A 15,160-nucleotide genomic window follows, 5' to 3' on the forward strand; every position below is an offset into this window, starting at 1 on the left:
GTCCCAGTCCTTGCAGCCCTTACCAGGGACTTCAGCTGTCTGGACAGACAGCAGCCCAAAGGAGCTAGTAGCAGGCACTCAGATGCCAGATACTCACTCCCAGGGCAGGTCTTCCTCAGTCCCCTCGTGCTGCAGGTATTTTAATCATAAAATACAACACCAAAAACTTCCATTAAAATACCAATAAAACATACAAAATTACCATAATAAAACAGAAAAAACAGCAACAACATCAGTGGAAAACTTCTTACATTCCAAAGACCTGGAGGAACAAAAATGTTTTTCACAGTGGTTCCAAAAGTAGCCAGTGTGGGGGACAATTGAACAGAAATCATGAGGGAGAGCCATAATCTTAGGGATTGCTATTAAGAATGCCAAGTCACATGTTATCGCCACTAGCAAAAGCTACTAGTGGGATAGCAAACAAGGTACCCCCAGCTGAGCTTAATAATTCAGGCAGGGCAATACTGGAGAAGGTGTTCCTTCAAGTACTTGGATCCCTGGTCTGTCAGAGATTTGTATACTAACACCAAAAACTTGAACTGGGCCCGGTAGTTCACAGACAGCCAAAGAGATTGAAAGATTGTAGTAATATGTTCCCCCCACTGCCCCTGATAACAAACGGGCAGCATCATTCTGCACCATCTGCAGCTTCCAGACAGGATTCAAGGAAAGCCCCATGTAGAGCACATTGCAGTAACCTATACAGGACATTAGCACATGGGCAACTCCAGCCAGGCTGTCTTGATCCAGGGATGGCTGGTGTATAGCTGCTTTTTGCCAATGAAATCAACTGGGCTTCCAGCAACAACTTGGAATCACAAGTTTGTTGCATCCACAAGGCACAAACCTGCTCCTCCAGGAGGAGTGCTACCCTGTCCAGAATAGGCTGTCTTCCTAATTCCTAAATTTGAGAACCAATGACCCACAGTATCTCCATCACTGGGATCCAGCTTCAGTTTGTTGGGCTTCACTGATTCCAGGCACTGGTCCAACACATCAACAGCCTCTTCTGATTCAGATGGAATGGAGAGATAGAGCTGGGTGTGATCTGCATATTGGTGACACTGCACTCTAAATCTCCAGATGACTCCCCCCAGCAGCTTCATGAAGATATTAAACAGCACTGGGGACAGAGCGAAACCTCCTACACTATTCTCTGGTCAATTATTCTGAATGCTGCGAAGAAGTCAAAGAGACTCAACAAGGTAGCACTCCCCCATCTCTCACATGATAAAAGTCATCAATCAGGGTGACAATCCTGACACCGTGATGCACAATATATATATATATTAAAAAAATAGATAGTAAACTTTTCAAAAGCAAAATATAAAGTTAACCAGCGTCTCACTGGATGAACTTGGGCCAGTCACACTCTCTTGGCCTAACCTACCTCACAGGGTTGTCGTGAGGATAAAATGTTCACTGCATTAAAATCCTTGGAGGAAAGGTAGAATATAAATTTAGTGAATGAATGAATCCTTCACATTCAAGCTATTCCCTAGAGTTGATACCACATGGGAAAAAAATTTCAGGTTTTGGTTTACAATTCTAATGTGCTGTTTGTCACTTAGATTGGCTGAATCACAGCAATGTGCTCTGGTAACCTCACGTTTGGATTACTGTAATGCGCTTTACGTAGGGCTACCTTTGAAGACAGTTCGGAAGCTACAACTAGTGCAAAATGCGGCGGCCAGATTGCTGACAAGAACCAAGCGGTCCGAGCATATAACACCTGTTCTGGCCAGCTTGCACTGGTTGCCAATATGTTTCCGGGCTAGATTCAAAGTGTTGGTATTAACCTATAAAGCCTTATACGGTGCGGGACCACAATACCTTGCGGAACGCCTCTTCCGATATGAACCGGCCCGTGCACTACGTTCTGTTACGAAGGCCCTCCTCCGGGTTCCAACTCACAGGGAGGCCCGGAGGGTGATGACAAGATCTAGGGCCTTCTCAGTGGTGGCCCCCGAACTATAGAACAGTCTCCCCGAGGAAGTACGCCTGGCGCCGACTCTGCTCTCCTTCCGGCGCCAGGTCAAAACCTTCCTATTCTCTGAAGCATTTTAAGTTACACTGATTTACTTTTAAAAATGTTTATTGTATTGGATTGTTGATTGTATTTTAGTATTATTTTGTTATTCATTGTATTTTTATGCTATTTTATGTTCACCGCCCAGAGAGCTATTGCTAGTCGGGCGGTATATAAATAAATAAATAAATAAATAAATAAATAAAGATTCTGTATCAAGTTTTGTTAATTTTCTGTTCTAACTTGGGTTGGAAATATACCCAACTTGCCAATTTCAGGGAAATATGTCAAGAATGTTTAACAAAATATGCAAATATGTAGACTAACTATTATTATATGTTTTTGATACATCTTCAACATTGAAAAAATTGTCTTTCCTGGTCTTAGATGTGTATCCTTGTCCATATTTCATGACTATACATAAGGTAACCATTATTACTGTTGTTCATAGTAATCTGAAGTGGAAGGTCAGAGCAGAAATTACAGTATAAATTTCCTGTATTAAACCACTTTTATTTCAGATTAAAGACACAGCACAATTATAGTGTGGAGAAAAAATAGTGTCACAATGCAAATCTTCAGTTTTCATATTATACTCAGGGGTACATTTATCATGTGTTTCGCCTAACACTTCTGTTTACCAAAGATACTTCTGGAACATGCATTTCTAACAGCAATCCAACAATAAAAGTGTACAACGCGTCCTGTGCCTTCCATTTCCTTCCAACAGGAAGGAAGGTGATTAACTATTGGAGAACATCAAAATAGGAATACTTTTTAAGCTTTGCTTGTACATACATACATTGCCTTTCACAACTATCATGCAAACACAAATTAAGGACCAGTATAAGATTATTTTCAGTAAAATTTAAAACAATCAAGCAACCATAACCTTAGACAGCTGCGCTAATACATCACGCATTTTCCAATGGCATTTTACACTTGTTTACTCAGAAAAGTTGGTTTAAATGCCAATTTTCTAGATAGATCAACCCAAGACAAAGTCCTCAAGTGATTTCCTGAAGTAACAGTAATTTAGAAAGGTCATTCAAAGTCATGTTATGTTTAGCAAGATAAACATTACTTTAAAGAGAAAATTATTGGCATGCTAAATTACAAATAGATGCCAACACAACTGCCAAAAATGATTTTAAAAGAGGATTAGACAAATTCATGGAGGATAAGGCTATCCAATGACTACTAGTCAAGATGACTATTATACTACCAGGATCAGAGGCAATGTGCCTCCAAATGCCATTTGCTGGGAAACTTTATTGGAAGAGGGCATATTCTGCTTCTGGGAAATGGTCCCCATGGTATCCTAAACTGCAATTTAAATCCTTCCAATATATTTGGAATTCAGGATTCTCATAGGCATCTGGTTGACCACTGTGGAAAATAGGATGCTGGAATAGATAGGCCTTTTTTTCTGATCAAGCAGGGCTCTTTCCACATCTTTCACATCCCATGTCAAAGTGATTTTTTGTAATTGCTTCATATAGACAGCAATGTTGAAATCTGTCCTATAAAATTAATCCAAAATGGGGGTAACTATGGAATGGCAGACTAGGGTTTTGATGGCTGCCATTTCACACTGTAACACAGAGACCAATGCATGTTGAGGCACTTCCCAAGAAGAAATTCCATATCCCTACAAATGGTGCAAAAGAATACACAACTGTGTAATCACCCCAAAAACAAAGGTAATTGAAATTAATCCCTATTAATTGGCCTGATATTCTTAAAGTGTAATCAAGCATACTAACATGGAAGCAATCAATGGAGCTTACTTACAGGTAAATATCGCTGGATTTAAGCTATGACGCCATAATGCACAGGAGTGCATATTCTTTGTATAGATGGACAGGCAATTCAGATGAGTTTAACCCTTTAGTTGATTTTGCAGTAATCCCAAATTATGTTTTAAATAATAACACAAGAGGTTTGGGAATTAAATTACATTCAAAAAGCTGACCACAGAGCCTGTGTAGGCTTCTATTAATACAAAATATTTGCAGATCTGTAGTTCTAGGTTTCTTGCTCACTAATTATGTATTGACACACATTAAGAGATTGCTAGATGAGGTCCTCAAATGCAAAGATGTATCACTGAACACTAAAGTCAGGATCATTCAGACCATGGTATTCCCAGTCTCTATGTATGGATGTGAAAGTTGGACAGTGAAAACAGTGGAAAAGAGAAAAATCAACTCATTTGAAATGTGGTGTTGGAGGAGAGCTTTGCGCATACCATGGACTGCGAAAAAGACAAAGAATTGGGTGTTAGAACAAATTAAACCAGAACTATCACTAGAAGCTAAAATGATGAAACTGAGGTTATCATACTTTGGACACATCATGAGAAGACATGATTCACTAGAAAAGACAATAATGCTGGGGAAAACAGAAGGGAGTAGAAAAAGAGGAAGACCAAACAAGAGATGGATTGATTCCATAAAGGAAGCCACAGACCTGAACTTACAAGATCTGAACAGGGTGGTTCATGACAGATGCTCTTGGAGGTCACTGATTCATAATCGTCTTGCTGCAGGAGAGAGAAGGCACCAGACATCCAGTGGCGTATCTGAGTCGCAAGCTGACGCCGAGAGAGAAAAACTATTCGTCGGTCCAAAAGGAGTGCCTAGCGGTCGTGTGGGGACTGAATAAGTTGCGCCCATACGTGTGGGGACGAAGATTCACGGTAACAACGGATCATCGGGCCTTGTTATGGTTACAGACTATGAAAAACCATAATACTATGCTGCAGAGGTGGTCCTGGGCCCTACAAGACTATCAAGTGGACTTCCAGTTCATCAAAGGCAAGGACAATGTATTGGCCGATGGACTGTCAAGGCAGGTGGCTGGGACTGCAGTGATGTGACCACACGGAGGAACAAAGAAAGACATTTTCGTAATCGACTTGACGGCACATAACAACAAAACAAAGATGAGACAACGTGATATTTCTGATGCCACGCTGTTGGATTTCTTTTATTTCTGCATTGATTCTGTTCCTAATGCTATTATTTGCTATTGTAAGCTGTCAAAGTGGATTAACAGTGACATACCAACCAAGTTCAAGAGCACTCTAGCAATCCCTTGTGGTTCACATATTTAAGCTTCTTTCATACTACATGCAATTTAACGTTCAGGGAATGGGCCCATGACTAAAGTTCTTTTCTTATAAGTGCATTTTACAGTTTTATTTATTATTTATTTATTATTTAATTTGTATCCTGCCCTTCCTTCCAGCAGGAGCCCAGGGCGGCAAACAAAGCGCTAAGAACACTTTAAAACGTCATAAAAACAGATCTTAAAATACTTTAAAACAAAACAGTGTTAAAAACATTATTAAAAAACATATTAAGCAATTCTAACACAGATGCAGACTAGGATAGGTCTCAACCTAAAAGGCTTGTTGAAAGAGGAACATTTTCAAAAGGCGCCGAAAAGATAGCAGAGATGATGCCTGCCTAATATTCAAAGGGAGAGAATTCCACAGAAGATGCAATAGAGTCGACTTCCGGGAAGGGTGACTTCGCTTGTGCCTGCTTTTGAGACGGGCTCCCGCCTCAAAAGAAGCTTATTCAGATATAAATCAGTCAGAACAATTTTTTTTTTGACTGATGAAATTTCTCCCGGGCAGGGAGAAACGTAGAGATCAACCTCAAAAGCCTGTTTTTGTTGGGAGGACTGGATTTCATTAATTTATGAGAAAAGGTCCAGCCAGCAATGCCGGACGGACTTCCGAACAAGCTCTATCTGATTAATGCGATACGTTTATCTTTTCTTCAAAGAGAAAACGGACTAACAGGCAAGCACCCTTCTTTCTATTATTTTTTTTACTTGGTTTAAATTGTTGCAGCAAAAAGAGATTTGTCAAATGAATCAGCTTTAAAGAACTTCTGGGTGAGCTATAACTCTTCTCTGTTATTCATGAAATTAACAGCTTATCTCTGTTTCTATTGCAAAAAGCTGTCCTGGAAGTGCATTCTAAAGATATAAACAGAAGAGGGATTTCTATTTCGAGGAACATTATATTGTCTGGGACTATTCTCTTTTTGGTCTATTTTATTTTGACGAATCTGCTCCTTCACGACGCCACTAACTGTTTTGATGCTGGGAACTAAATTTGTTTTGTATTCTTGAACATAGAGAGATAAGGCAGGCTGCTCTGTTTATACTGTGATGTCATCAAGCCTGGAATATTAACCCAATTGTTGCTGAAATAAGAAGTGGTTCTTCTTTATTTTTGTTTTGTTTTGTTTTCGTGGTTTTAAAAATGGCAATCAAGAAAGTGGATGAGAATCTGGAAGTAATTATGTTTCAGAAAATAATGGATGAGATTGAGATAACGAAACAAACCCTGCGACAGGGCAGTAAGGAGCTGAAAATTGAACTGAGCAAAATGACGCAGGAGCTTAAAGAAATAGGGGATCCTGTGAGAGAGGAGAATGAGATCAGAGATGAGAAAAGAAAAAATAAAGGGAAGATACAAGCCCTGGAGATTGGAACAAATGTGGAATTGGAAAAAGATCTGGAGTTTATGGATATTAGAAATAAAATCTACTGTTTGGAATTTAACGTTATCTCTGAAGAAATTAATGAAGATATTAGAGATAAAGTTATCAATGGCTTGGATAATCTTCTGGACTGGAATGACGTGATGGAGCTTGATATAGAGAAAATCTATGGAATTAACTGCAGCCATGTGACAATGGAAAAACTCAAGAGATGAGCCAGTGCATTTTGTAAAAAAGAACAGAGATATGACTTTACAACAATATTTCAGCAACTTATTCAGAATTGATGGCAAGAAAAATTTAGGATAGAGGAAATTCCCATCAGACTCTTATTATATGACTATGGTTATGACAGCAAGATTATTATGTAATACTGATAATGGAAGATTGGACACTGAAATTACTGGACTTAACAGGACTATTGAAGATGGAAGATGGAATTAATATGGATAATGGAATAATGGCTATTGAAATTATTGGACCTAACAGATTTTGATGAGATGGATTAATCGATATGTTTATTTGGACTATGGTTGTGACAATAAGATTATTATTATTATTAACGAGATGGATTAATCGACATGTTTATTAGGAGAAACATTGATAGATATATTTCTTAAAGAATTGAAACCTCTCTTTGACTTTTTGTGGAAAGAATAAAGTAATGTTTATGAGATTTGATGATTAATTAAGATAACTACTGGAGGAAAGTGATTTTATAATATAATTTAAGAGACAGGATTGTTATATATTGTAGACCTATAACTGATTTGATCTGCGACAAATGGGAAGTCAACATTTTATTTTTTTGTTTAATCATTCTTGTTTTGTTTTGTTTTTTGTCTTTGAATGTTTTATGATTTTGTTTTGTATGTTTTATGAAAATTTGAATAAAAATTATTGTAAAAAAAAAGAAGATGCAATAGAGTCCACAAAGTAGGACTTCGTTGCTGCCCTTATTGCCAGAATAGGTACAATTATGCATTCTAACCAGTGCTCAGTCAGTCTAGGAATGAGATCTATACCACTGGCACTTTAGCAGTCATCCAGCTGTTTCACTGTACGCAACTCTCTCCAATACCAGGGACCAGAGAGGACACTCAGGAGTGACTGTGTCAATAGCCCTCCACATTCTCGTCATTCCACAGGGAGATGAGAGCCACAACAGGATCACCTGCTCTATCCACTGGAAAGTCCCCCAGAGCATTCAGGAATCCATCAGGATCGTCTCCAAGGGCGGACCATCTTAATCAGTCCTCCACCCTTGCAGAGGGGCTGCAGTAAATCCAAACTTCCCCAGGAAGTGGTCTGGCCATGACAAGGGAGTCACAGAGATCACCCCCTTATTTCCAGACAGCTCCTCTCTCAACTTGGAGCAAAGATCAAGTCAAGGGTATACGCTGTTCTGTGTGTTGGACAGATGATAATCTGAGATAATCCCATGGTTGCCATGGAGGTAATGAGATCCTGACTGGGTCCAATGGTAGTCTCGGAATGAATGTTGAAGTGACCCAGAATTATCATCCGGGATTCCTTCAACAACATGCTCGAGACTACCTCTGCCAGCAATTCCAACACAGACGCAAACTGGGATAGGTCTCAACTTAAAAGGCTTGTTGAAAGAGGAAGGTCTTCAAAAGGCACCGAAAAGATAGCAGAGATGATGCCTGCCTAATATTCAAAGGGAGAGAATTCCACAGGGTAGGTGCTGCCACACTAAAGGTCCATTTCCTATATTGTGCAGAACGAACCTTCTGTTAAGATGGTATCTGCAGGAGGCCCTCACCTGCAGAGCGCAGTGATCGATTGGGTATATAAGGGTAAGACAGTCTTTCAGGTATCCTCGTCCCAAGCTGTATAGGGCTTTGTACACCAAAACTAGAACCTTGAACTTGGCCCGGCAGCAAATAGGAAGCCAGTGCAATTCTTTCAGCAGCAGGGTGACATGTTGGCGATACCCTGCCCCAGTGAGCAGTCTTGCCGCTGCATTTTGCACCAGCTGCAGCTTCTGGACCAACCTCAAGGGCAGCCCACATAGAGCGCATTACAGTAATCCAGCCTGGAGGTTACCAGTGCGTGGACAGTTGTGACTATGCATGATACTCTCGCACACTGTATTTGTGGCAAGTGCACACTGTTTATACTTCTACACAATGTTATACTTCAACAAAATGCTGGCCCTAGCAATACACTTCTTGATGTTGAGTGCTGCTCTGAGCATGGTGTACATTGGAAAGCAGCATACAACTAAACAATGCTGATATAATTACTTTGCTGCTTATTATTAATCAGGAGTAGAAATATTTATTTAGAGGTACATAAAATGCATACAGAGTTGCAATCTGGAAATGAATATACCATGCTCTAGACAGGCATTTCTAGAATTGTTTTCAGGATCAGAACACCAGTTCTGCTGGATCACAGCAGCTGTGCACACCACTGATTGGCTTGCATCTATATCACATCACAAAGCTCCCTCCTCTGGATAAGTTGTGCACCATTTAAAAATTTGATGGTGTGTATTTTTTTTAAGTAATTTAACAAACTATCTTTTGACTGTTTAAACATACAAGCAATGTTTTAAAAAGCTGAAAACAAAAGAGCATGAAAGGAAAGTCAAGTCTGACAACAGAATCAGTGGTAGAAGCACTGCTATGTATGTCTGGAACAGTTGCTAAGTATATATATATTTGTGATGACAGGAAGGAAACCAAGATCATCCCCCAGGAGGAGGAAAACTCACAGCAATTCCTGTTTTTATGTGCATGCTACCTAAGGTAACCTTTCACTACATTATTCTATTCTATTTCCAACTTTCAGATGAAAGCATCTGCACTCATGTAGCCAGAACAGTCAGGGCCAGATTTATGTACAAGCTAAACAAGCTACAGCTTAGGGCCTCACATTACGAGGGGCCTCGCATTAGAAAGAAAGAAAGAAAGAAAGAAAGAAAGAAAGAAAGAAAGAAAGAAAGAAAGAAAGAAAGAAAGAAAGAAAGAAAGAAAGAAAGAAAGAAAGAAAGAAAGAAAGAAAGAAAGAAAGAAAGAAAGAAAGAAAGAAAGAAAGTTTACAACATTGCTACCGGGAAACCATATACATCATACAAAATGAAGATAATTTTTGGTAGGTATCGCTTGCCAACAACAGTAAACAATTCTATAGAACATCATACACATGCAGCCTTTTGGATTTTTTCAGAAAACAGACCGTGTGTAATTATATTATAGCTAATTTATATATTATAACATATTATATTGTTTACTTGTGTTATGTGTTTGACAACTAGAATATGCACACATATAACTTGCATTTTTAATACCTACATTACATGACTATCAAATTCCATTTAATTGTACAGCCCATATTTTGCATTTAAAAAGTTTATTATTTGTTGAAGAGGAAAGGGCCTCACTCATGTTATAGCTTAGGGCCACAGCAAGTTTTTATCCGGCCCTGAGAACAGTACCACTCAAACACAAGAGGAATGTATCAGCAGACTCTGTATAACTGCAATGTTTGGAGATGAGAACCATTTTCTTTTAGAAAGATTGTCTGCCCCTGGTTGTAAGGGTTTCCTCCACACTCATTATGCTGGGTTGTTTTTTTTGGGGGGGGGGCAGGAAACCCAAGGTATGCCAAAGTAAACATCCTTTTAAAAGAAACCCCCAAATGAAGTAAAACAACAACAACAAAAAGTAGCTGAAGAACATGCATGTGTAGGCTCATATAGGGGAGGAAGCAAACTTACAGCCCAGTGCTACCTGCCCATAAGCCTTACTGGATTTCCAACTCTTCCTCCTCGTCATTATCTATCCATTATCTTTCTCACCCACCCAGCATAACATCCCAATCCCATAACATCCCAATCCCATCCACATCCAGCATAACATCCCAATCTTCTTTCATCCATCCATTCCATGGGTCCTCCCACTTTCCCCTCTCCAGCACTGGCCCTTTGAAGAAGCATTCAAGACATTGCCCTTTTAAGAAACCTGGTTGGTGTGCCAGCTGCTAGATTGAGGAACTGAAGGCAGCTTCAGAGACTGGACCAGTTGCTGCTATCCTGTTCTCCATCATTATCATCTGCATGTTTGCATCTGAAGAGGTGGCTTATGTCTGAGCCACATGTGCATTGTTGTTTCTTACAGTCTAATTATATGCAAAATTATACACACACAAATGTATATTATGCATACAATACATATAAAATATTCAAGGCCCATGCAGTACTATATGTCTCCAGCATAATTCTGTAAGTATTGATACATAAAACATTTTCATGGAGTGATATGGATTATTTCATATATCTGTTTGTGTGCTGGTTACTTTAGGAAACCTGGAGTTATATATCAATACAATATGAATATATTTTACATATAATAATGCATGTAATATGTGAGAATTGTTTGTTATTTTTAGCAGAACCGCCTCACTTCTCGTCAAGAGCAAGGAGCAAGATGGGAATTAGAAAAAATCAGTGCAGATAAGCTAGACATTGAGTTTCAAAAAATCCATCCGCACTTTAGGCCTTCCTTCCCTTGAGATCTCTCCACTGCTCAGCTGCTGCAGGAAAGATGCAGTGAGGCTGAGGCTAAGGAGCCCAGGAAAGGCCTGTTAAGAGAAGTCAGCAGGATGGATAGGGTTTCCCAAAGGGTTGAGATAAACTGCACATTTTGTTGCAGGTCCCACTTGTTTTCACTATTTTCAAAATATGTGCCTTCATTTTATTTACTTACAACCAATAAGACAGAATCCTTACCTGTGCACATAATGTAGCTGATGAATGGAATGTATAGCCAGCACCATTTCACCAATGTAGAACCTTGCCATATCTTCAGGAAGCTTGTCTTCAAACTTGCTAAGTAATGTCAACAGATCACCACCCACATAGTAGTCCATTACCAAGTACTAAAAAAACAAAAACAAAAACAGAAAAGCAGTACAAGTAAGAATTGATGCACAATACAGTTAAATCGTTTAAATACAGCAACTGCAGGACCTTAGAAGAAAAGGTGCAACTGCAAAAAGTGGAGTCAAACAGGTTGGATTTTATGGACCTGATGTCTTTAAATGCACATTTTTTAAAAAAGCTATTAAGTAATTCAGTTATGGTAAAGACGGAAAGATGGCTGCCTTTGAAGACTGTTCGGAAACTTAACCTGGTACAAAGAGCTGCAGCCAGAGTGTTAACAGGGGCTGGTTATAGGGACCATACAACTCCCTTGTTACAACAGCTCCACTGGCTGCCAGTTTGTTTCCGGTCACAATTCAAAGTGCTGGTTTTGACCTTTAAAGCCCTATACGGCCCAGGTCCAGGCTATCTGTCAGACCATATCTCCCTATACGAGCCTGCCCGGGCCCTGAGATCTTCAGGAGAGGCCCTTCTCTCAGTCCCAACACCTTCGCAAGTGCGATTGGTGGGGACGGGAGATAGGGCCTTCTTGGTGGCTGCTACTAGGTTCTGGAACTCCCTTCTTAGAGAGGCACAAATGGCCCCCTCCTTGCCATCCTTCCGTTGGCAAGTAAAGACTTTTTTATTCCGACAGGCTTTTGGGATAGAAGGTGTTTAGGATTGGGCTTTACAAGGCTTGTTTTATTGTTTTATATTATTATTTGTATTATTTTAAATTGTTTTTAGATTTTTAAGTGCCTTTTAAGGTTTTAAGGTTGTGCATAGTTTAACTGTATTTTAATTGTATGTTTTTTTAATGTTTTTAACTACATGTAGTTCTATTTGTAAGCCGCCCTGAGTTCCAGTTTGGAAAAAGGGCGGGGTAAAAATAAAGTTTCAATAAAGTTTCAAAGTTTCAATCAACATTTCTCCTATACAAGTTGCAGTGAAATATGGGGATGTGTGAGTGTCATGGTCTAAAGGCACATGAAGCAGAAACCCTGCTGAAGCCAAGGTAAGCAGCTGTAAATCTGGTCAGTGCTAGAAACCCTATATACATGCTACCTTGAATGCTACAGAAGAAAGGTGAGCTGAATGAAATGCAGCTGAATAAATTGTTCAAGTAATTGAATCATAATGTAAGTGGCTGACTTGACTGCGCTTACTGAATACAGTATCTCCTATTTATTAACTCATTCTAGCTAACTGAATAGCTTGCCGGATTTAATTTTTTTTAGAGCAGTGAAAATTGAGTGGGAATATTTTGCTATGAAAATAGATTCCAAGAGCTATGGTTATATAGTTGTCCTTAGGTTCAAGAAATGATGCCTTTGAGACAATCTGCTAGGTCAGAGGTTTGGTGTCATCAGTTCTTGACAGGAAGTTAACTCAAAAGAAAACTGCTTGAGAATGTAGATCAGTCAACAGTCATGGATACTGACTGCTTGTTGTGGAAGAATTCTGCATCTCCCTTTCAGTCAGTATTGACAAGAATGCTTTCTGGAATTTAAATGATTTTATTTAAATATTCAATTTAAATGCATTATTCCCCCCTGTGCTTTCCTGTCTCCAAGCCATAGGCTGATCAGCAAAGCAAGATATTGAAAAGCTAAACTTACTTTCTATTTATCATCATCATCATCATTAAATTTATATCCTGCCCTTCCTCCTAGAAGAACCCCAGGGTGGAAAACAACCAACAAAACATTAAAAACATCCATGGAGCATCTTAAAAATAAAACATCCTAAAAAAAATTAAAATTTTTGAAAGCATCTTTAAAAATATCTTATACACAATTCCAACACAGCTGCAGGCAGGGACAAGGTTTTTATGGAAAAAGCTCAGTGAAAGAGTAAGGTTTTCAACAGGCGCTGAAAAGATAGAGACAGTGCCTGTCTAATATTTTAAGGGAAGTGAATTCAAAGGGGTGCCACAACACTAAAGACGCACTTCCTAAGTTGTGCAGAATGGACCCCCTGATAGAAGGCCCTCACCTACAGAACACAGTGATTGATTGGGTATATAAGGGATACAATGATCTTTCAGGTATCTTGGTCCCAAGCTATGTATTTATAGACCAGTTACATAATATAAAATTAAAATATTTAGGATTAAAAAGCTAAATTACATCAAAGGAGAGAATGGGTAATCAAATTAATTTGGTCTGGAAAACGTAACTGAAAAAAGTCCAAGAAAACAAAAGCCAATTTTCAGTCATTTGGCTACTGCAACTTTCGCCAAAGTACCTGAGAACTGCATCCATTTCATATGGTTGAAGTCCCCTCTTCCGTGCCTGTCTCTTCCCCAAGAATTCTCTTCAAAGACACAAATCAATCCATATATCCCAAGACACTTCTTGCTGCAATTTCTCTGCAATAGCCCTTACACAGTACAGCTGCCTCCTGTTGGGCCCAAGCCCTTCAGGGACCTCCAAACAATGGCACTGTAGACGTATACCTATTTACTAAGGGGAAATCCCTTTGAAATAAGTGAGGTTTATTCCCAGAGAAACATGCAAATGATTGCATAGTAAAGTTGGTTTCTTTGAATTCTGAGTTCCCATTTTTCTGCAAATAATTCAGAACAGTAACTCAACATTATAGAAGCCACAGGTGGCCCACAAATCAGTCTGGCCACCCCTGGATTTTAGCAGCAGTCTTGGGATCTTGTGTATAAAATGACACATAATGCAACTGTGCCAATGTAAATAACCAGAGAAAAAGCATTTAACTGAACAAAAATCCATTTAATTAAATTCACTCTAGCTCATTACAATTAATGGCAAGATATCAAGAGAGGAAAATAAAGTGAGCAACTTGTATATGAATGATGCTGGGAATTTGTGTTTCCTCCACAATGAAGAAACAAGCAGGCAGGCTGGTAATGCTCTAGATTCAAAAAAGGTATCCAGCTGAGAAACTAAATAACAGGGAATTGACTCCTAAAGGCTTGCAGCTCACACATACCAAATAGTTTTCATCCTGAAAGGCATAGTGCAATGTAGTAATCCACTGGCAGTCTCCATTCACCAAAACGTTTCTCTCTTCTCGAAAACAAGCAGTCTAAAAGGGAATCAGGAGGAGTTTTACATCTTTACAGAAAGCACAGATATAAACATTTTATGTGACTTTTTATTACTTAAACAACATATTTACACTAACACTGCAATAAACCTATATCCAAAGCAAGGAAAAAACAATTTACTTACAATTCATGAAAATAATATTTCAAGCTAATAAATTCAGAATCTCCCATAATATATTTATTTATAAGAACATTTATAAGCCCCTAACTAAAAAAAATACCACATTGGTGTACAATTTAATTTTTTTTTACAAAATCAAATAATCCTTGGATCATTAACGATTCCCAACTGAACAATTTACAGGAATACCCCGCATTAATGTACGCAATGGGTCCAGAGCAAGTACGTAAACCGAAAATGTACTTAAAGTGAAGCACTACCTTTTTTCACTTGAGCCGCCACTGTGCTACCTCTCCTTCACGCAGAGCCTCAACGCCCTGCACTAAAGCCTCTGCTGCTGTGCTGCGGCGCTACTCCCAGCTGATTGCGATCGTGCCTCCCAGCTGATTCGCGGTCGCGTGATCGCGTCTCTTTCCACCCCCCCATGCACCGAAAGAACAGGCCACAACCAAAGGTTAAGTGTCTGTTCTTGTGAAGCAAACGTACATAAACAGGGGAATGGTGCTAC

The 15,160-nt window shown here is 39.2% G+C and overlaps 1 protein-coding gene across 5 annotated transcripts in view; it reads right to left on the bottom strand.

Annotated features, from left to right (window-relative positions):
* The window catches only part of CDC42BPB (CDC42 binding protein kinase beta), a 161,515-nt gene that overhangs the window by 87,862 nt on the left and 58,493 nt on the right, over positions 1–15,160 (bottom strand). For all 5 annotated transcript variants that reach the window (XR_009760777.1, XM_061612226.1, XM_061612225.1 and 2 more), the window contains exons 4-5: positions 14,414–14,509; positions 11,315–11,463 (exon numbers count right to left, since the gene is read on the bottom strand). Coding sequence is in view for 4 of the 5 variants with exons in the window: in XM_061612226.1 (XP_061468210.1) it covers positions 11,315–11,463; positions 14,414–14,509 (245 nt within the window). In the remaining variant the exon portion in view is untranslated. The remainder of the gene's footprint in view (positions 1–11,314; positions 11,464–14,413; positions 14,510–15,160) is intronic.

The sequence above is a fragment of the Rhineura floridana genome, chromosome 2, assembly GCF_030035675.1.
Source record: "Rhineura floridana isolate rRhiFlo1 chromosome 2, rRhiFlo1.hap2, whole genome shotgun sequence".
In the NCBI taxonomy this organism is placed as follows: domain Eukaryota; kingdom Metazoa; phylum Chordata; class Lepidosauria; order Squamata; family Rhineuridae; genus Rhineura; species Rhineura floridana.